Below are 23,043 nucleotides of genomic sequence, written 5' to 3'. Positions count from 1 at the left end.
TATCCATCGCTTTGAGTCAAATGGCGAAAGCGAAATTTTGTTAAGATGCATGCCGTATATCTCGTGTCCCTCGCTTCGAAGAATATTCATTCCATGCCATTGCTGCTTCGCACCGAAAAGCGTTTCCTTGTACTGTTCATGCGTTATTTGTTTTTTGACAACGCTCTTTTTCACGCCCTTCGCTTTTTTGATATTTTTTTCGTCCGCCTTCGAGATGGAGTACATTTTCGGTCTCAGACCAACGTACTCTGCGATGGGGGTTCCTGCACATTCGTCTTTCATCTTGCCCAAGACCTTTTTGTTCGTGTTTGAGTGGAGAGGATGCTCCTTCGGGTAGTCGCTCGTGTCGTAAAGGTCCATGTTGTTTTTCATGTCTTCGTAGACGTCTTCTGTTTCGATCAGAATCAGAAGGCTGTCGGTGTCCGTGTACAAGAGCTCGCACTTCGAGCCGTACTTCTTTTTAAGCTCGTTGTAAAAGAAGTCGTACATCAGGATCTTGCTGTTGTCAAGGATCGTCATCCCCGTGTAGACCGGCTTGTTGAGAAGCAGCTTGCTTTTTCGCATGTCAATCCCAGCCATGTCGTTTGAAAATAAAACATGCCTTGAGTACAAAGGGCTGGCGATCAATTTCCTTATTTTATCCGTCTCGTTGCTGCGCACTATTCTTATGTCGACGCGGTTACGCAGGTTTTCCATGGTTTTGCCGAAAACGGAGTTGTTCATGAGCTTGTAAAAGTTCTTTTCGAAGTCGCTCTTCGCTTTCTTCCTGAACTCTGTGTTCATCCGGATGTAAGGCTCCATCCAGCGTTCTTGTTCGAACTCCAGCACCCTGTGCACACGCTTCAGTTTCATGCCCTGCTTCAGATAAAACTGCAAGTTTCTGTAATGCAGGACGTAGTTCTTTTTGTCATGAAGCGTTAGCAGCAGCTTCTTGCTGTCCGGGGGTTTCAGATCCAGGTCTTTCATCAACCCCTTTTGGTAGTCCGACATCCACTCCTTTTTTACGGCCTTTTTCTCCGGCGCCAGTGGATAGCTGTTGTGCTCCTCGTGCAGTTCTGCAGGGTATTCGAGATCGACCTCGAGAATCCACCCATGTTTATCGTTCTCTTTCTTATTCAAGATATCCTCCAATGTGGGCATGTCACGCTTCCATTTAAAATCTCTTATCGGGAGGGGCTTGCACATCACCCATCCGTAAAGGTTGTTTGCGTCGAGATAGATGATGAATTTTTTGGCTTGCTTGGGTCGTATCCCGGTACTAGCGGGTTGTTTGCCTTAGCGTACCTGTTGCTCACCATGGAGATTCCGCCCCGCATTCCCCTTTCCACGAAGAGATGCATTTCGTAGTCTGTGAAGAGCTCAAGCTCGACCCCCGTCTTTTTCAGGAGCGCATCCCAAGAGAGGCCTGGCGACGTGTAATAATGCGCCGGATCTAACCCGTACTGCTCAAGGCACAGGTTTCGGAAGTTTTCAAAAACATCCGCCAGCAGCGCGACGTCCGTTTTCACGTAATGATCGTGATTATCGCCCAGCGTTTTCAATCCAAAAGCCTCCTAGACAGCCTGCGCGTGCGCGTACTCATCGTCTGTTATGTGCCCGCCGTTCAGCTTGCTGTAATACTTCTCTTTGTCAGGAAGCCTCGTCTCGCTGAATCTCTCCCATGAGTCCATGTACTCGTAGGGGTAGATCCCTTTTTTGTAAAGTAGGTCGCTGCCTTTCGAAATCGTTGATGTTATTTTCAATAACTCCTTCGGTGTTGCGCTTACAAGTGAATCAAGGCTTTCTTGCAAAAAGTTGAAGCTGTCGATGAAACGCAGACCTCCGACAGAAAATGTGATGTATTTCTCCATGTTGTTGGCGACGCATTTCACCTCTTTATTCAGCTGTGACATCGCTTGCATCAAGTGGTGCGCGTCGTAGCCCCCAAGGTTGTGGAATACAACTGGTATTGGGTCCGTCTTGGGGTTAATTCGCAACTTCTTGTTACATTCGCTGTGCGCGGCTCCGCGAAACCTGCCAGTTATGTGGCAATGGTCCTTTACTGCGTCTCTGAAGTTTTTCTTCATCAAAGGTTCTGCGCAGAACAAACATGTTTCCTGATTTTTTGCGATCCATTCGTCGCTTTTGTCTTTTTCTTTTCTTTCTCTTTTAGGCCCAACAAATTTTTTTTTTTTGAGCGCCTCGTAATAACAACCTTTGTGACTTTGGCCGCAATAGCTCCCTGTGTCATGGTCCCAGATGGACATTGAGTCTAAGAATTCGTCTTTTATCAAACTTTTGTTACAAACGTGGCAGTCGTTTGCGTTTTTGAATTTTTCCCAGTCTTCGGCCGTCATATCAATCGGTTCCGGGGTGGCCAAACTCACTCTTATTTTCTCCTCTTCCTGCAGAACGTCACTTAAAAACGTTCCCACCGCGTTTTCGCCTCTGTAAGTGTTCGAACCTACCACTTTACCATCGCTTCGCACAACAAGGTAAGAGTAACCGCATGCCTTGTGCCTTTCGGTCTTCTCTGTGTAGCTTGTTTGCATTCTCTCACGCTCACAGCCCAGAATCTTTCTGATAATTGCCTCAAAGTCCGCGTAAATAATGAAAGGCATCTTCATCTGTTTTTTGAAGTTTCGGAAGGAAAGGATGTTTTCCCCCTCTTTCGGCATCTCAATCCTTGTCGGCCTGCCGTTCACACCGTTGCAATATTTTTTGTGACTCACGAGCAAGTCTGCTCTTGAGAAACCGGTTAAGCACAGCATGCAAAAGTGCTTTGCGTTTCTGTCCTTGCTCTGATCGAACAGCAAAGCGCTTTCTCTTTTTACATGACAATAGTGCTGGATTTCCCCTGACTCGATTAACATCAGGTTTATCCGCGGCACATTCGCTTGTTTTTTGCTTATGTGGTGCACGATCACACAATCGTTTTCCCATCCAAATACGTTGATTGCGAGTTTTGGGTTTTGTGCCTCGAGCTTTTCTATCTGTTTTACCGGTGTTGGAAAATCGATGCCAACGTAGTTGATACCGTCGTTAACCGGATATTTACTTGGTCTTTGCGGGTCTTTCCCGTTTTTCGGAGGGAATAAAGCGGCTCTGAGTGCATACTTCAAACATTCGTTGTCCCTGTTTTTCACGTTGACTATTGCCTTCTTTTTCGCCAGTTTGGCTGGAAGAGGCAAATAGGTCCCTCCACGAAGTGGCTGATAGCGTGCAACATTCACATACGCGATTTGTATCCTTTCAACCGCCCATCCTGATCCCTTCTTGGACCAGTGTTCTATTTCTCCTTTTGCGTTTTCAATGAATTCATCAAATTTTTGTTTTATCAGGTCCTCATCATTCCTTTTGAAAACGTGCGGTTCATCCTCTTTGAAATAATGCTCCATGAATTGCGTTTCATCGTTTCTTTCTATTGAAAACTTTACTTGTAACCCGAAACTAACTTTTACGCTGTTTAGCCTTTGGGTTTCTTGTCCAACCAAAGCGGTGATCTTTTCTTTGTTTTCTCTTGCGAACTTCAAAAGATCTTTATTGTTTGGGTTCCTTTCGGATATATCCATTCTCCACACACGGAGCCATTCTTGGAAATTGTCTTGAGATATTTGGAACCCGTCATATAATATGGTTAAATCAGGTTTTAACGGCTCGGGAAGGTTTGTTTTTTCCTCCCTCGGTATTGGGCCGTAGAACATTTGCAGAACATCGGACGAATATCCTGCGGCAGCCATGTCGGCGTATACACTGTGCATGCACTTCTCCAATAGGAAAATTTTCTGGCGCACTTTTGAATAAACTAGTGAAGGGCACATCCGCACATATTGATTACAGACGTTGAAGCTTCGCTGGACTCGCTATTTCGCCAAATTTTTCTGCTGTGCTGTTGCGTTACATACTCATACATTCCTGGCGCAGCACTCACGCAATACTGTGTCCTTGTCGAAAATTGGTTGTCAAAATTTGGTTTCGACAACTGCTGTTCTCGCACACACACATATATAGTGAGGGTTCTGGTCGCAAGCGAACGCACACAGTGCAAGCGTAACGCAACTCCGAATCTTCAGATGAGGAGTTGCGTTACGCTTGCACTGTGTGCGTGAGCGCTGCGCCAGAACCCTCACTATATATGTGTGTATCACGAGATAAGTGTGTATCACGAGATAAGTGTATATTTTTCGACAAACGCGATCTTAGCTTCATGTCATGCACCGCCATGACTCCGAAATTTAAAATGCGCTGGTTTCCAAACGAAGGACGCTATTGAGCTGGAAAGTTGTAAACAGATATAAATTGAGTACCTCTTATGCCTGATGAGGATAAAACCTTTAGTGGCTTTGACGACGTCACTTGAACACACTCCATAAAGGACCCGTTCCAAGTGTTTATCGCGACGATTTAATTGCATAACTGAGGAGATTGTTTCGTTTAGTTTTTTTTTTACAATGACCTTTGTACGACAAACATCTACTTTCGTAGTTTTCCACTTACCTAGCTATAAAAGATGAAAAGAAAACCTTGTTTGGAACAAAATCGTTTGGATTGTTATTGGCTTTATCGTGAAGTTCGGCCGCAAGGCATTCGCGGCCGGGAAGTTTTTCATTTACGTGTGATGTCATATTCAAAAATAAGAAATTACATATCCCTCTCAGGTTTTAGTTCATCAGATATACTACCCTCTAAAAAATTCATGTTTGACAATTGCGTTTGTTAAAAATTCATAGCTGCGTTACTCATAGGTGCGTGACAAAAAAGGAAATTCATATCGTGACAAGGACCGTGACAGTAATCAATAACCAAACAGATTAATGTAACTAAGCTTGAGCGACAAGTTGATCACGTGAACATAGAATTCTTGGTTTTCATGTGACGTAGTCATATTCCAAAATTAGAAATAATCTTTCCTTCTGAGGTTTTAGTTTTATCAGATAAAAGACCCTATAGGAACGGGACGTTTGAAAATGTTTTAGCTCGACAGAGTTCTTCTTTTTGTAATAGAGCACTCCAAGCTTTTGCGTTGCGTGACATGAAAATGGCGACCCGGAAAGACTGTCGCGTAGGTCAACAGATGAGTTATCGCATTAGTTTTTGCTAAATAAACGGTGTTTGCACTAGAAGAAGCATTTATTTCAATGTTTCGGAGCTCTAGAGTAAAAATTTTCGTTTCAATAGCAAAACTCAACGACAGATGTTTTTGTTTTTTACGGCCGCCATGTTTGTGCCCCTCCGAAGGGCACAAACATGGCGTCTCCATACAAAGCTCTATAAATTTGGGTGACACACTTCTGCGAATAACCGGCGAATGAAAAACAGCAGAAACCTGAGTCTTGGCGAGGTTGTTTATATAGCAATCATCTATCATATCGCAGATTGCTGAATTTATTTATTGAATGGTTACGATTTGTAGTTTTGATCACATTACTAGTGAAAACCGGGAATACATTTACAATAAGGAATGATCTGTTACTCAGAGTAGAAAAAAACGTGCTCGGTGACGGTTGAGACTTTTGGTGAGCTTTGTGACGAATAAACGATTTTGAGACGAGACTATTGTTGGGTGAACTGGTGATTTCCAACACTAAGTGGCACCTCCGACGGGACTAACGGGACCACAAGAATGGATACACTTCTTTAAGAGATTGCTACGAAACTTCAACTTCTGGAATTCAAGCGAAACAAGGCTAAAGACATCGTTGAGAAGGGAAACACCGCGACTATTGAGAGGCATCGCGAGGCACTGGTGGCGCTGGCCAAGGAGGTGGATGTAGTCAAGGGGAAGATTGAGGAAAAGAAACTGGAAGGCGGTGAGTCGATGGATGAGTTATGTACTTGGAGTAAAGAAATAGATGCGAAAATTGAGGGTGTAGACGCGGAGATTGAATATCTGGGAAGACACTTAAGTGAATCGAGACAGCAGTTGGAATTGGCTAAGAAAGAGGGTGAAGAAGCTTTACTAGAAAAAGAAAGAGAAAAACAACTCAAATTCGAAAAAGAAAAGTTGGAAATGAAGCTAAAATAAGAGGAGAAGTCTGCAGAACTAAGAAAAGGGAACCAAGGGGAGTCGAGTGGTTCGCACGCAAAGCTGTCAAAGCTATCAATTACTACACGATGGAACATATGAACAATGGCTGCCTTTTTGCAATAAATTCTGCGCGGAAATGGAGTCAACGAATTTAGCGCGAGTCACAAAATGGGCTTACTTAAAGGAACTTCTCCAGCCGCCAGCAAGAGCAGATATTGATGGGCTTCCGTTCAGTACAGAGGGTTACGAAAGGGACAAAAACATCCTTCAGTCAGAGTATGGGAAAACCTCGGAAATTGTTTATGCGTACGTTAACAACATCATGGGCCTGCCAACTATCATGAGAGAAAATCCAAGGGAGGTAGAAGAGTTTTGCAAACGCCTTTTGTATAACGTGCAAAGTTTAGAAACGCTTGGCAAGTTGCGTGATGTTGCAGGGAATGTTAGAGCTGTGCTAGACAAACTGAAAGGGATTAAGTCTGACTTAGTGCGGGGCCATGAACAGTGGCAGGGGTGGGATTTTAGACCACTACTGCAAGCGATTAAACGTTGGAAGACATCAATCCAGTAACTGAAGCGAGCGAAGGCGAGATCCAACCAAGAGAGCCAACCTAGAACCCAAAAGGAAAGAATGATAAGAATGACGGGTTTTTGCGCCGGAGCTCCTATCAGACCCGACAGGATGTTGGAAGACAGACGTATGGGTGTGTCTACTGTGATAAGACCAGTCACTTTTCAGCAAATTGTCCCAAAGTTATCGCAGTTGGAGACTGCAAAAAGATCCTCACCCAAAAGCCATTATGTTTTAATTGCACCGGTGACAGACACAGAGCTCAAAGCTGTAGAAGCCGCGGATGTCGTAAGCGCCGCGAACCTTCTCAAGACCATTATGAGTGACGAGAAAGTTCACGATTACCTGGCGAAGCACAGAATAATGTGGCAATTCAACCTAAGCAGGGCTCCCTTGTGGGGAGGACAGGTCGAACGCCTAATCGGACTGGTCAAACGAGCGCTGTATAAGTCCATCGGTAGTGGCTTACTGACATGGGCAGAGCTGCAGGTCTTTTTGTTAGACGTCGAAGTCGCACCCAACAACCGTCCCCTAAGCTACGTGGAGGATGATCCACAACAGCCAGTTCTCACCCCTAACTCGCTAATGTTCGGACCACCAAACCTCCTACCGCAGTTGGAGCACCATCAGCTAGAGTCCCCAAACCTCAGGAAGCGCGCGAAGTACCTCAAGAGGTGTAAAGACGCGATGTGGCGACGATGGACGGATGACTATTTACGGGGATTACGCGAGCAGCATCGCCTTACACATCCGGGAAACCAAAGTGAAATAAGGAATTGCCATCAAGACCCATCAACATGCTTTTTTGTCTCTAAAAGAACTTTCCTCAGTTCGTAGAAACAGATATACACCAGTTAGGGGAATTTGTGTGTCATATCAGGACCTTATCAAAACCAACCAATTACAACCATTAACACTTCTAACTGTTCTTTGACTAAAAAACTTGGTGAGGAAGTTACAATGGCGGAGGTTTTTTCGCCGGTTTGTTTGCTGCGGGAAATCACCAACCAAAATATGCGCGACAAAGTCCATTGCATAATAGTACAAGTTGGGACTGAAAAACAGAGCAATTTTAATCTAAAAAAAGCAAAGATTAAAAGATGTGCAATTTGTAAGATTACTGATTGATTGTTTTCGTGCCGCGGGGCGATCAAGGCCAAAATAGATATCTTTTGATAGCCAGTGAGACTTGAGAGCGCGAAAGCCGCAAAGTAGTAGAATTAAAATGCCTCTAAACAACAAATGTGCGTAATACCTGGAACAGACTTGGTTTTGCTGATTTGTTGTCCTGTGGTTTCTTCAAATGATCAAAATCTGCAATAACAATCCAATTAAAATTGACGTTAACACAACCTTCCTAAATGACACTTTGGAGAAGTAGATTTTTCCTTAAACTTTTTACAGTGTTAACAACAAACATAAGAGGTCACGAACTATTTATTCAGCAATCGAAATGTGAATATGCTACCACATTGTTAAACAAATAAAAACGTTTCTACCTTCTGATGTTTTGTCTCAAATCAGTATCACAAAGGAATCGCCACTTCCTCCTTCCTCTTCTTTACCAAACACCTGCAAATAAATCAGAAAGCTTCAACGACATATCGATGGAAACGGAAAGTGCTGATGAAGCAATATTTAACTGAGAGTAACACGCTCTTTATCACTACAATCTTCGTCGGAATAAAATACGAAATAAAACTACCCCTGCCCCCGAATCGATGATGAACTGGCGCTAAACCCAAAACAAGCCAGCCAGCGAGACATGAGTGCGCGAAAGCAAAGTAGTAGGATTAAAATGCCTATAAACAACAAATGTACAAAATACCTGGCACAGATTCTGATATCGTAGCTGTTTATGTGGTTTTCCTGATTTTTTGTCCTGTTGTTTCTTCAAATTACCAAAATCTGCAATAACAATCCAATGAACATTGACGTTAATACAACCTTCCTAAATGACACTTTGGAGAAGTAGATTCTTCCTTAGACGTTTTACAGTGTTAACAACAAACATCAGACGAACTATTTATTCAGGAAATCGAAACGTAAATCTGTTACCACATTGTTAAACAAATAAAAAAGTGTCTACCTTCTGATGTTTCGGCTCAAGTCAGCACTCCAAACGAATCGCCACGTCCTTCTTTGCTTTCTTTACCAAACACCTGCGAATAAATCAAAAATTTTCAATGTTTGGCCTGATGTAACACAAATTCTCCTTACTGGTGTATATCTATATTACTACGAATCGGAAACTACGAAGGAAACGGAAAGTGCTGATAAAGCAGTATTGAACTAAGAGTAACACGCTCTTCATACTACTGTCTTAGTCAGAATAAAATGAATAAAACCACTCCTCTCCCCGAATCAAAAATCAACGATGAGGCGGAGCTAAACCTAAAATGCGCCGTTTTTTTCTCATTGAAATGGAGGGACGGGTGGTCTTAATTTCTCATTGAAGTTGTCCACGACTGGTACTTTTCCCCTTAGTAACGCTGTGACAGTCGTTTCTCTGTTCTGTTTATATAGAAAAGTGATTTGCCGCAGTGATTACCTTACGTGTTTCAAACACTTACAGTGTATCATTCGATGCCAATTGAATTTCCTGAAACAGATTTACCTTCAACTCTAAGTTTGTGTGTTGTCGCTGTGTAGTTCATAGACCGGACTCGAGATAGCGGCGGCATTCGCGTCTACTCTATAAGCATATTTTGCATTTTTTAAGATCACAGTGCAAATCACATTGACAAAATGAAATTGACTCAGAAAATGTAATGTTTCAGTAAGAAGTAACAATTCTAAAACACGCACTCTCTTACATATTATAAGTTCAGTAATAGAAAATGAAAGTAAAAATGTGCGAGCCACGGGTTATCTGATCTCCGCTCATATTGACAATGATGGCTTAGAAATCACGAGGTGACCACAAGACATAAACATAATAAGGGGTCAATTTGAACTAGAATGAAGAAATCTTCTAGCATTTGCCTTGATTAAATTTAACATTCCGTCACAAGAACCGATTTCCCTTATATTTTCTCCCCTTTCTATATTTTTAATTGGATTTTCATTGCTTTATGTGGCTTTATTAATACGCCCCAAAAAAACAACACCATTTCAAGAATGTCGATTTCCGGCCCTTGCTTCATAAAAATTGCAAACTTTCTGTTTTGCACTTACCGACAATTAATTTACCTATTTTCGTTTTGTTGGGTGCCTTACATTGATCAGATCTAATCTCTCCTTACAACAACAATGCAAAATTAGGTGAGCAGGTCGGTTGAAATAAGGAATTGCCATTGACGCAATTATTTTGTTACTGAAACAAATTCTCCCAGTTCGTACTATAAGAAATACATATACACCAGTAAGGAGAATTTGCGTGTCACATCAGGGCAGAACCAAAACTAACTACAGTAATTACAACCATTCGTAATTCAATCCATTGCTTTTTTACTAAAAAACTTGTTGAGCAAGTTATAATGCCGGAGTTTTCTTCGCCGGTTTGTTCGCTACGGGAAATCATCAAATGTCCATTGCCCTACAGTTAAAAAGTGCGAGCTTGCATAATGAGAAGTTTTGCAGCGACTAGAACCTACGACTGGCAATTTTCTTAGACAGATCTTTTTCGACAGAGAAATCGATCTTCTATACGGCACTGAGAATTCAAAGACTGCGCCGGAATTTCTCGTTTTGATTGCAAAGACACACGAGATCTTCTCGAGTTCGTAAACCTTGGCATTTTCCTTGCTACGTTTGTTTTAATTCGTATTTTCTTAGACCTAAATGTGCTAAGACAAAAAAATGCAATTTATGCAATGATAAAGGGACATGTATGTATGTATTGTACTTACAATTGTCCTGTTTCGTAGAATCTAAGACCATCCCAAAAATTCTGAAGTTCACTTCGTTCTTAATGCCGTGAATCCAAATTGTAAATTGACTGAAAATTTAAAAGAATGTGCTCTGTGAAGCGTTATTTGATCGGCTTACATTCCGAAGTCTCCAGTTTGCATAACTTGTCGTCATTAGAATACTTAGATCAACAAACAGGTCAACATATAAAGTGACCATCACTATATTTAGCTTTTTGTTATGAATCCCTTCCTCGTGTTAAAGCCAAAGCGACTTGTGTTTCACTGCTTTATCAGTGATCCTAAAAGTTACTAGTAGCAAAAAAGTAGGGTTGAAGAAAAAAGTAAAAACTAAATCACGGTCTTTAGTAAAGCGCTCGATGTATCCTTGTGGCAACCACTTCAGCAGTTCACTTTATTGTCAGATCAACATCTTATTTCTCACGACGCATTTCAGAGAAGTCAACTGTACAGGTCTAGAGAATTTTTAAACTGATCACTCATGCAAAGAACCAAGTGAATTCATTGCAGAAGTCCAAGAGGGACAATTTAAATGTGTTCTTCTTGGTAATCAAAGGACGTTAACATTTTGATAAGAGATATTCTGAACAAGAGCGTAGAACTCGCGATAATAATTTAAGTTCGACTCTATAATGGACACGTTCCAAGTTTTTGCAGTAATCAGTAGCCTGATTGCGTAACATAGCAGCAACAAAAATTGACTGACAGATTGTTTCAATTTTGATTTTCACTGTGACCTTTGTACGACATACTTTGGTAGTTTTCCCAGTTACCTATGGATGGTTTTCACGTGTCTTGATCAAAACTAAAGAACCACCAGAGTTTATATCCTCATCAGGCATAAGAGGTGCGAAATGTACATATGTTGACAACTTTTCAGCGCGTTAGCGTCCTTTTGGAAACCAGTGCAGTTAGAGTTTCAGAGTAATGCGGCGGTGCATGTCACGATATTTAGCCAGTAAATAGGAAAAATGTTCATGTAAATATATGCTTGTCCAGTGCAGATAATCCCTCGTCCAGATATCGAAAGTAATTTTCAAATAGTTACGCTGTTTTCCGGTTGCCACAGACCCTAGACCACAGACGTAAAGCGTGGAGAGGTGTCTTCTTTATTTATCTTCTATAAGATCCATTTTCTCGACTCCATTTTTTGTTGAATTTTTGTTACTGCGTGACAGTGTATACTATATATAGAGACTGAAGGAGAATCTTGTCTGGAACAAAACCGTTTGGATCTTCATTCGTGTTATCGTGAATTCGGTCGGAGGGCATTCGCGAACAGATTGAATGTTCGACGTTTACAGTGTATTACGGGTTTTCATCTTTTTGTCATATTCCAAATAAAAAATATCTTTTCTTCTGAGGTTTTAGTTGCATCAGATATATAGCCTGCGAACAGGCTCCCGGCGAGGGCGGAAAAAAACATTCGGCGAGCGCGGAACTGAAGAATTTGGAAAGTGAAACGATCAGGGCGGAACGTGGGAGCCTGTAGACTTTGTTTTTGATGTGCTTGTCCGCTCTTGGTGATTAGCCTGTAACAAATCAGTCAATGCGGTAGTTAGACCTGTCAAGAAGCTACGTTTTCTGTACTGGCAAACAGTTCTATAAATCGACCTAATCAAATAGCCCGGCTCGGCGTCTTAATATAGAGTGCAAGTAAGCAACATGTTCACGGAATATTTCAAACTTTGTCAAGAGCCTAAAGAAATTATAACCACATGATAGAGGTGTCAAATTCTGCGAAACGACATGTAGATTCCAACCTCTAAAAGAATTTGCTACAGCATAGCCAAACGGCTCCACTCTACTTAAAATTCCTCCTCATAACAGGGCATAAAGTACCCTTTAGAATCACTTGTGAAATACTGAAAGGTCGAGAGACCGAAATTAAAAAGAGAACGGCAAATGCACAATTGTTATCCACCGTAGTACAGTAGTCGTGCAGGGCGGTCAACCGCAGTTTACAAAAATCTGTCAAATATTCATCTCAAAGATGTCAACAATCAGCGATTTAACCAATCATATCATGATACCAGGAACTGGCATCACAGAACATCAATAGAATGTCTACAGGCTCCCTCGCTTCGTTCGGGCTCACCGGGAGCCTGTTCGCAGGCTATCAGATGTAAGACCCTATGAGATCAGAACTTGGTGTCTTGCGGAGTTGTATCTCGACAAGGCTTTTTAATGTCTTTGGAGCAAATAGAGCATATTGGAATTTACAGGTTTTTGAGTCGCGCGACATTAAGGACATGTTTACAAGGAGCGAGGGTTACCCTAGAAGGTGGGTCACCCTAGCACTCACACATTTCCCCTTTTTTTCTTCATCGCGCTTACAAGGCAGCTAAGGGTTACCCTGGCAGGCGTGTTAACTTCTTACCTTGTAAACACTCCAGGTAGGGTTAACCCGCCTACCCGGATTAACTTTCTAATTATTTCCAGACCCTTTGAGTGTAACCGCGCATAAAATTGTCCCGGGTTGTAGGGTAACCCTACCCGTAAAATTTTGCTTGTAAACCCGGGATATATTTTGCCCTCCAGCTAGGGTTAACCCACTTGCTAGGGTAACCCTCCCTCGGCCGGCCCTCCTTGTAAACAGGCCCTAAAATGGCGGCCAGAGAAAGCTGTCGCCTAAGTCAAGGGATGACTTACTATAGCTGGTTTTCACATGACGTCACCAAAATTCGAACTACAAAACTACTGATCTTCCTGAGATTTTACTTAAATGATGTATAAGAACAGCTGAAAACTAATATTCATACAAATTTTCGCTCCGAATGGGTTCTTGGTTTTGTGGTACACTACGCTTGAATTTCTAAGCTCTTGCGTGACGCGGCATTTACATGACGGCCTAGAGAGCTGTCATGATGGTTAAAAAAGTGACTTATTTCGGGGAACTTGGCTATCTGAACAGTTCATGTCTTAGGAAAAGTACTATTTTAATGTTTTAGAGTTCCTAGAGGGATAATTTCACGCTTTTGTAGCAAAACTCAGTGACAAAACTGATGGTTTCCGGCCGCCATGTTGGTGCCCATACGGATGGGCACCAGCCTGGCGTCTCCATACAAATCTCTATAAATTTGGGTAAAAAGTTTCTCCGCATATCTCGCATAAGAAAAATTGCTGTGACCCGAATTTTGGCGAGAGTCTTTGCATATTTACCTACTTTCATTTTCCAGATTCTGGACTTTATCTATAGACCGGTTTTGATTTTTATTTTGATCTATTTTGAATTGCGTGACACTGAAAACCAGCATTTTTTTTTAAAGTTTTTGTCAACGGAACAGTCCTCACATTACACGAAGTATTATTTTCAATATATCGGAGCTCTGTAATGAAAAGCTGTCGTTTTATAGCAAAACTAGCTGGCAGACTCAGTGGCTGACGTTTCGTGTTACTCTACGGCCCGAAGGGGGGTACTCCCTTTTATGGGCTCTATAGGTATGTGGTATGTGTGGCCCAAAGGGTGTGGTTTTTCAGCCGTTTTGGTCATAAATAGGGTATTGATTTTGGCCATTTTGGTCTCAAATTAGGTATCGTTGTTGTACTCGTCTTGAACTGGGTATGTTTCTAAGAAGAAACTACTTTTTCATCATTATCGATAAGCCATCAACAAAAGTTCTTCATAAATTATGTTTAGGAAAACTGTGTCCGCCGCAATGATCATAAATAGGGTATCGAATTTTTTGTCAAGTCATAAATAGGGTAGAGAAAATCGCAGATTTTGGTCATAAATAGGGTAAGGGTTTTGGGAGGCAGTCCGCACACCCCCACCCAACTTTTCTGTGAGTACTCTCCGGATTCTACGGCCGCCATATTTGTGCTACTCCGAGGGACACCGACATGGCGTGTCTAACCAGATCTCTTAAAATTTGGGTGAAACATTTCCTAAATATTGGCGAGGTTGTTTATATATCAGTCTATGATATCCCAGATTCTTGACTTTAATTATTCCAAAGCATGGTTACGATTCTTTTTTGATGGTGTGACAGTGAAGACCAGTAATAAAACAGTTATAACGGTGGCTGATATTTTGAACTGGTACAGTTGAACCCCGTTAGTACAGTCACCAACGGCCCATGAAAATTTCGCCGAAGTGACCGTGTTGATGGGGTGGCGTCAAATTTCACGACTGGTATGTTTTAAGTGACGTCTTGTCGGATATACAGATGTATCACAATTGTTCCCCTAAAAATCTGAAAAAGAATCCGAGTTGCAGATATGATGACAAAAAACTAAAACCCCAATCAGTACATACAAGATTAACCGTAGAAAGATGTCATTGATAGGACATGTTACAGGCGCTTTGAATAAAAGAGAGTATTTCCTAATATTGTTTCTCAATAGTTGTTTTGTTTGGTCAATTTTGAATACGTATTTGCTTCAAGTGGCCATATTAAAGGAGTAAAATTATAAAGGATTATACAGGTAGGGATTTCAGAAAGTGACCGCTGACCGTACTAGCGGGATAATCGCGTTCACGGGGTTCTCTTACAAGAAAGTGTATGGGCTTTTTCGCTGGAACAAAAATAATTGGCCGTAATAACGAGGTCACGATAAGGCGGGGTTCTACTGTAGCTAAGAAATTGTTACATCTTTGTTAGCTGAGATAGAAGATTCTTGATTTATACAAGCGTTCTCAGCGCTTAACGCGTTTCCAAGCGGTTTGTAAGAGTTTGAAGCGTAAATGTGCAAGACTTTTGAAAGAAAATGTTAAAAAACGACTAGGAGAAAATCAAATTATGAGCCAAGAACTGTGGACTGTAAATGGGTTCTCGACCTCGGAGCCTTCGCCTTGTCGAGAAAAGCAGAAAAGCCCTGGGGTCGAGAATGTGCTACTCGCAGAATCGCAGAAGCAGAAAGGCCGCGTTTGTTTAGAATGCAGGATCTTGGTATCTTAGGACTACATAAGAGTATTTCATAAAAACGAAATGTCCATGTTAAGCGGATGCCTCCGCTGTATTTGTAGATTAAACTCCTAGCCACCGGAGCCTGCTCTTACGGCTGTTAAAAGCGTGAGGCCAATACATTGTCCGAAAAAATAAAACTGCTCTAGAAACAACGACGGTTATAAAATGTTCAGGACCATTTTGAGCACTATTTTCACAAAACAAAGAGAAACTGAAGTGTAAATACCATACGATGTTCCATAAATACAACATAGCAATAACTGCTATTGACATAAAAGCAAGATAACTTAATCAGGGTCCGTTAGTTGGTGTTTGTTCAACTTGCTAAAGGACGGTACATCCTATTGTACTGACAAGGAGTGAATTCGTGCAAGGCCTCTGCGGGTGCAGATAAGTCTTGGTAGTTGTAACCTGACCTTTACCAGTACTTTCTTAGGCTGCGAAGCTGGCGGTCTTGTTGGGGATTTTTGGTGAGGTTTCGTGGCGCGGAACGAGCGGCGAGGGCGAGGCCACGAGAAGAATCACGGTCTCACCTTCGCGGCTCCTTCTGCGCCGCGAAAGCAACCGATAAACCTCACCGAAGCCGCCAGCTACACAGGCTAATACTTTATTTCTATAGGCCATTTCGAGCTACCATGTGTCTCTGTATCGAAACAAGTACTCGTGCAAAGCCTTTCATATGAAAACGAGTTTGATTTGCATGAAAATGAGGAAAATGAACCTGTAAGAGAAACTCATTTTCATATCAATGGTTTCGCACGAAGACATCGTTTTGACACAGAGGCAAAAGGTAACTCAGAAATGGCCTACTTACAGCTGTCAATTTCCTATTTCACAATTATAGGAAATTTGGGCCGCTCTTGGAGCACAGAATTTCAAAGATCAATTTATGTCTTTCGAACTGCTTCAAGTAAACATTATTAAATTCCTTGGTAAACGAAATGTAGAAGTTCCCGAGGTTAATGGTTATTTCAAACTTGTTGCGAACACAGAAGCTATTTGCAAGGGAAACTGAACATAAACTGGTTTTTTTCCAAAGGTCAATTTCATAGTGTCCGGTCTGATTATTTCAAAGAACCACTCCGTTGTTCGCTGGCTAGAAAGATTTTATTTAACTAACCAACATTGCGTGCCATGTTTACGAATGCCATCATCACATGGATTTTGAAAACGTTGAAGTCGTCGGACATGAGGCACATTACTATCAGCGGCTTTTTCTAGAAGCTTGGATGTCTGTAAAAGACCCGAACGCTAGGAATGATCACATAGTCATCCCTGAAGTCTACAAGTGCTTAGCACGCACTTAAAATGCGCATACAGCACGCGCAACTTTTCAATTTTAAAAAGTTTTTAAATCGCGCGTAACATCAAGCGGTTTTTCAACTGATGAAGGCTTAAGAGTTAGCCGAAACGTCTTGCTAAAATATACAAGTCAGTGACAAAAAACGGCACTTTTATCGATTAACCAACATTCATTTGATACCTTCTTTAATCAGAAAATTTCGTCGGCGAGAACAACTGGAAATTTTGGTTGACGATAGAAATTTTAAGAAACATATAAGTCCAACCGTGACAATGTCAAGCTAAGACTAACAACCATTTTTGCATTCCTAATGTCAATTTTATAGCTTTTTTAAAATTTCATTGAATAAATAGGTTTTTTCTAATTCTAAATCACGGCCTTCTTTTATCTTCCGCTTGCACGTTTGCGTTCGAATAAGCTTTTTAGCTTATAGACAATAGAATGAGCGATAACTAAGCGTTATTTGGATACCAATTTGTGCGTATTAATAACAGGTTCGCTTGAGATGTTACTTTAGTGTGAAAAAATCAGTTTTGCAGTGTTTTAAGTTTTCTTTGAATCGTCATGCTTTGTTCTTTTAACTTGGAGTTCAATTTTCACTGAAAGCATTTCTGGAATAAAAGGCTATTAAATTCCCCTAAGAGCAGATGACAAACTCGCCTAGTCGACCCTACTTCCTCACATTTTTTGTGTTCTTTTGTTTGCAACTGTAATCTTGGAATCAAGAAATTTTTAGAAACGGATTTCACTAAAAAAGTTAACGTTTAAAAGCAACGACGTTTCGACCGTTCGACGGTCATTTTCAAGTTAAAAAGTGAACTTTTTGCATGCGCCCAAATATATACAATCGATTATAAAAATGCTAATGAGACACTGACAAAAACTCTAAAATATTTACATAGAAATAATACAAGAAAATTGCGGCATGAGTAATAAAACGTTAAGGCGATAGAAACGATCAAAAAAAAAATGAAATAATTAAGAAATAGCTTCGCGCGGATTGAGTCACTCTGTTCAATTTTGGTTGAAATTTACGAATAAAAAGCATTTCAAAAATCAAACAGTCGAGTTTACTCTGACATTTTTTCAAAATCCCAAAATTGCTTCCAATGGTCTCTGAATGAATGAAATCCACCCCTCACTCAGCTTCACAATGGAACTCGAAGACAACGGCAAGCTTCCCTTTCTTGGAATGGTGATTATCGGAAATGGTCCCCGACTAGATACGAAAGTCTACGTGAAACCGACCGATACTGGGCTTTTACTGCATTACCAAAGCCACGTTGACGTAACGTATAAACATTCGCTACTGAAGACAATGTTAAACCGTGCGTTCAAACTCTCCTCGAATTGGCAGTTCTTCCATCAAGAATGTGAACGTCTTACAATGTTTTTTGCTCGCCTACATTATCCCAAAACCCTCGTAGACAACACCATCAGACATTTTATTGAAATGAAATTTACTGAGAATGTGTGTTTTAAACAACAAGTATCCGATGAACAAGATGCTCCCATCAAAATTGTCTTACCGTTCAAATACCACAAATCGGCGAATGCGGTAAGACACCAACTCGGTGATCTCAGCCGAAAGATTGATGCCGTTGTCCAGCCTGTTTACACAAGTCAGAAGATCAAACGGCAATTCAAACCAAAGGACCATAAACCTCCAATTGTGAATCAACAAAACGTTGTTAATTATTACAAGTGTGGTCTGTGCGATGCAGACTATGTCGGCTTCATTAGTCGACACCTACATCAACGTGTGGAGGAACATAAGTGCTCAACAATCGGCAGCCATGTAAAGGATGAGCACGGAAAGGATCCAGAGAACATTGGAAGCAATTTCGGGATTTTGAAAAGATGTCAGAGTAAACTCGACTGTTTGATTTTTGAAATGCTTTTTATTCCTAAACTTCAACCAAAATTGAACAAACAGAGTGACTCGATCCGCGCGAAGCTATTTACTTTATTATTTCATTTTTTCTTTTAAATCGCTTCTATCGCCTTAACCTTTTATTACTCATGCCGCAATTTTCTTGTGTTATTTCTATGTAAATATTTTAGAGTTTTAGTCAGTGTCTCATTACCATTCTTATAATCGATTGTATATATTTGGGCGCATGCAAAAATTTTACTTTCTAACTTAAAAATGACCGTCAAACGGTCGAAACGTCGTTGCTTTTTAACGTTAACTTTTTTAGTGAAAACTGTAATCTTTGAGTGCAATTTTTACACACAACATTAACCCTCAAATTTACGTTAAGGATGCAAGGCTGCTTGTAAGACTTGACATTAATTCTGGATAGTCTGAAGTTTCTTGTTCAAGGAAAAAAAATCAGTTTTTCCCGCTCGATGAAAATCTTTCGTTAAGTAAATATTAAGAAACCTACCCCAGATAAATGTAGGTTGGCATGCGCTGTTTCTCAGACTCTACAAGTGCTGGCAGGTATGGGCATTGCAACTTGAGCTTCAATAATATGACTTTTCAAATTTACAGCTATCAATTTCGTATTCAACAATTACATTATTAGGCCTTCTTAAATCAAGGCAAAGCAACAGACTGGATTCAGTTCTCCACAGGAAACTAAACTGCTGAGAAGATTTGGACTATATCGGGTCGGAAGAATAGTTAGAGGAGTGACTTTAGGAACAATAAACGATAATTAGGCAATATTTTAATACCAATATTGGTACAATAATTATCGTATTAGCTTCAAATGTAACTACAATTTGACAACCTTCCTTTTCGTTATATGTTAAGCTGTTTCAATGGTCGCGTTTCGTCGTCTTGGAGCTCAATTATAATCAAAAAAGAGCTGATTTCCGAAGCGAAACAATGATTTCTTTAGAAACAGATGACAAACTTGCCTGGTGCACCCTAAATCAAGGCCTTTTGTTAACATCTGTGCTCGTTGATCGTAATTTTCCTGTACCAACATTAGCCTTAATGATTACTGAAATGAAAGCTACTATTTGAAAAAAGTAGTTGAATATTTACATAGATCTACAAAAGACTCTTGTTTATAGCTTTTACTTATTACGTATATGTATCGCTACTGGTTATCTGAAATAACTATTTTCCTACTAACAAACGACTTGCCTCTTTGAAATACTGAAATCGGAAATATTTAAGAAATTGGCCTTTGAAATAAAAATAAGCAATAGGTTGGTTGAAAATCCATCAAGGGATTTAATAAGTTTTGTTTGTAAAACTTAAAAAGACACGAAAGTGATCTGATGCTTTGTGCGTTCTAAAAAGCCGCCCTAATTTTAAAGTTATTGAATATTACATTATTGAAAAAAGTATTATTGAAGCCCAGTTTACAGTCACCAAAACGTACCTGCAGGTATTGAACATGAAAACAGCGCCGCATGTGCAGCTGCATTTGTCTAGAGTAGGTTTCTTTAATCAGAAAATTTCATCGCGCGAGAACAACTGGAAATTTTGGTTTACAATAGAAATTTTAATTTAAGAAACATATAAGTCCAACCGTGATAGTGTCAAGCTAAGACTAACAACCGTTATTGCATTGTTTGCTTGAAATGTCACTTTAGCGTGAAAGTATCAATTTTTGCAGTGTTTTCTTTGAAAAAACTTAAAAGTTTTCTTTGAATCATCATGCTTTGTCCTTTCAATGTGGAGTTCAAATTTCACTGAAAACCTTTCTGAACTAAAAGGCTATTAAATTCCCCTAGCAGCAGATGACAAATTTGCCTAGTCGACCCTACTTCCTCACATTTTTGTCATCTTTTGTTTACAACTGTAGTCTTTGAGCGTAATTTTTACATAAAATATTAACCTTAAAATTGACGTTAGGAATGCAAGACTGCTTGTAGGACTTGACATTAACTCTGGATGATCTGAAGTTTCTTTAAGTTTCTGGCATTAGAACAAATTTTCAGTTTTTTCCTGCCCGATGAAAATTTTTCGTTAAGTAAAGATTAAGAAGCCTACCCCAGACGAATGTTGCTGAGCATGCGCTATTTTTCAGTCTCTAGAAGCGCCGGCGGGTTCTGGAACAGTTGCAACTTGAGCTTTAAGAGTCACTGACTGGAGATATCGAGAGTGGCTGGCCAGGTTAGAAGAATAGAAAATCCTGAAACTTTGCCTAAAGAACGCTTTTGGAGAGCCACTTTCGAAAATATTATTCTGATTTCCATAGAATTTAAAGTCTTCGAGAAATTCGCAAAAAACGAAAATATAGCTTTTTGCCTCATTAAATATGCAAAAAATATCTGGAAAATTGACAAAGTTTTCGGTAGTCGCATTGAAACAATTTACAAAACTAGAACTCGGGGTAAACTTAGCATAAGAGCTTTACTTTTCTTCTATCTAACAATAGGAAGTTTGAAATTTTTCAAGCATTTTGAAGGATTCAATCGACCGTTGAAGAATTGCCTTTTCAAGCCCCTATGAAAACGGCTAAAATTGCGTAGTTTTACGGGCTTAAAACGCATCTTGGTATGTCCGATATGGAACTAAAACAAGTACTGTGCAAAAGAGTGTCGCTTGTACTATAATAACATGGAAAAAAATTTCTGGGCAATCGAGGTTCACACAGGTAAAATTCAAAAGTTCGCGACAGTCTCTTCTCAAATTTGCATAATGCGGTATGTTCAAAGAACTCTATTGTCGAGCACCATAGTCTGTTTTTTCCATTTGTGGGCCTTGCTTTGTGGGAAATATACAAAAAGATAGTTGATCTATGTCGTTATTACAACATTGTTTCATTATTTCACCCAAGATACAAAAAATCTATAGAAAAAGCCCAAAATATAAGTTCAAAGTTACATAGATTAAACACGCAACATGTATTACGTGATTGGCGTCACGTAAGAGATATTTTCAGTTAGCTCCAATTGGAATTCCTCGATCATTGAGGTTTAGACACTTGATTATAATAGAAGCATATAGGGGTTTGTCTTTACCGTCTATACACACTCGATTAGTCTGCAAATATTCGAAAGGAGACTGGTCTTTTAAAGTATTTTTTAACCATTGTGTGTCGACTTTGATCTTGATGGAAAACGGATTAATTAGATGCACTAAATGAAACGAAGAGGTTTTATTAACGTGATCCAGCTAGACCAAGGAAGCAGGTTTTCTTGAAAAATAGGGTAAGACTGTTTGATGTCTATCCCGCGATCTGACCTCGGCTGGAATTCGACCTAGTCCAAACGTCGTGCTTCTGCCGTGCCGAACTCAAATAAATTTGTCCCGGCAGTGGCATGACAAAAAGCTATGAAAGATTCAAACGTCGAATTTAATTCAGTCGCGCAGAAGATCGGAAAAAGTTTGCTTTGCTGAAGACCTTTTTAAATGCTAGAAAGCAACTGCAGCTGATGCAGCAGGATATGAATTCACAGGGACGGCGGAGTCTTTTTTCAACTGAAGGAAGCGAGGGTGGGGGGAGGTGGGGGGCTTGAAAACGAGCGGTGCCGGCGCAAGTTTTGTAGAGGGGTCTAGGGGCATCCTTCCCCCCCCCCCCAAAAAAAACCATTTTAAATCTAGGGGCTCAGAAATGGTATTTTTGACGTTCTCCATGGTGTAGTTCTTAAGAAAATCAACCTAATGGATGAACTATAAAATGACAGGTACTTTTAGTGCATTTGCAGCAATATATTTTGAAGGTATTGTGAGCTTGATACATCTTTCTCAGCCCTGCATGATATATCACGGCCTTAGCACTGACTGACCTGCGCTTTTACACAAGCCACCCCGTGTGTGGGAAGGAAGTGCACGCTGCGGAAAGGTTAAAACTATGTAAAGATGAAAAAGCTTCCTACAGATTTGGTACGAGGTAGTAGCTTTGTAAATTCTTGGTAAATCTGTAGTCAACCAGACTTTTTCCGTTTTCTTTTTGTTCCTCTTTAGTTCTTCATTTGTACCTCATACTAAAACAAAATAAACTGTCGTCGTGGTAAAAAGTGGAGGGGAGGGTGCGGGGGGGGGTTGGGCTTGAGCCCCCACCCCGGCTCCGCCGTCCCTGGTTAGGGGTGGCGAATGGTCCTTCAAAAACGTCGAATTTCACGGGTCTCGCAGTCTTGTTTTTTAGCGGTTATGTGCGTCTCGCAGTCTCGATTTTTATACGAAGCTCTCTCGGAGTTTCGACTTTTTTCAATTGCAAGGTTAAGGGTTTCGAAGTTCCGATTCGTTTGTTTGTTTTAATAAATGACGTCTTCTCGTCACTTGATATTGAATTTCAATAAAGCAACTTTCAAATTTCCGAAAAAATGTTAATGTTAACTTCTGCCAAATTGTCTGAATTCCACAAAAGGCTGCAAAACTTACCGCAACGTCATTTTGGCGCCAAAAAACAGTTATTTTGTTCTAGGATATCCTAACGTAGTGTGCTATAGTCGAATTTCTAGTTTCAGCT

At 40.5% G+C, this 23,043-nt stretch overlaps 2 protein-coding genes and 2 pseudogenes across 3 annotated transcripts in view; 1 reads left to right on the top strand and 3 right to left on the bottom strand.

Moving 5' to 3' along the window:
* Positions 1 to 23,043, bottom strand: part of LOC145470708 (uncharacterized) — a 119,143-nt pseudogene that overhangs the window by 25,734 nt on the left and 70,366 nt on the right. The window lies entirely within an intron of this gene.
* LOC145469189 (uncharacterized) overlaps positions 1 to 23,043 on the bottom strand; it is a 57,542-nt gene that overhangs the window by 23,060 nt on the left and 11,439 nt on the right. Inside the window, exons 8-11 of the mRNA XM_081452886.1 lie at positions 8,668 to 8,740; positions 8,407 to 8,486; positions 8,078 to 8,150; positions 7,834 to 7,892 (exon numbers count right to left, since the gene is read on the bottom strand). The gene's annotated coding sequence lies outside the window, so the exon portion shown is untranslated. The remainder of the gene's footprint in view (positions 1 to 7,833; positions 7,893 to 8,077; positions 8,151 to 8,406; positions 8,487 to 8,667; positions 8,741 to 23,043) is intronic.
* Positions 1,554 to 4,203, bottom strand: LOC145469188 (uncharacterized). The gene is made up of 3 exons (XM_081452885.1): positions 4,173 to 4,203; positions 2,195 to 3,277; positions 1,554 to 1,690 (listed from the first exon to the last, which is right to left on the bottom strand). The coding sequence occupies exons 1-3, from the start codon at positions 4,201 to 4,203 to the stop codon at positions 1,554 to 1,556; spliced, it is 1,251 nt and encodes a 416-aa protein (XP_081309011.1).
* Positions 10,952 to 22,148, top strand: LOC145470725 (uncharacterized; annotated as a pseudogene).

This window comes from Orbicella franksi, chromosome 15 (genome assembly GCF_964199315.1).
Source record: "Orbicella franksi chromosome 15, jaOrbFran1.1, whole genome shotgun sequence".
Taxonomy (NCBI): domain Eukaryota; kingdom Metazoa; phylum Cnidaria; class Anthozoa; order Scleractinia; family Merulinidae; genus Orbicella; species Orbicella franksi.
Note: the sequence above shows the minus strand (reverse complement) of the source record. Positions and strands in the feature narration are given on the sequence as shown.

Coding starts and splice junctions, on each gene's coding strand:
- LOC145469188 (XM_081452885.1), bottom strand. CDS start 4,203: ATGGCGGTGCATGACATGAAGCTAAGATCGC. Junction 3,278..4,172: donor TGACATGAAGCTAAGATCGC/GTTTGTCGAAAA, acceptor AAAACGCAAAAG/GAGAAATAGAACACTGGTCC. Junction 1,691..2,194: donor TTGCGGCCAAAGTCACAAAG/GTTGTTATTACG, acceptor TTTACAAAAAAG/GGATCTACCCCTACGAGTAC.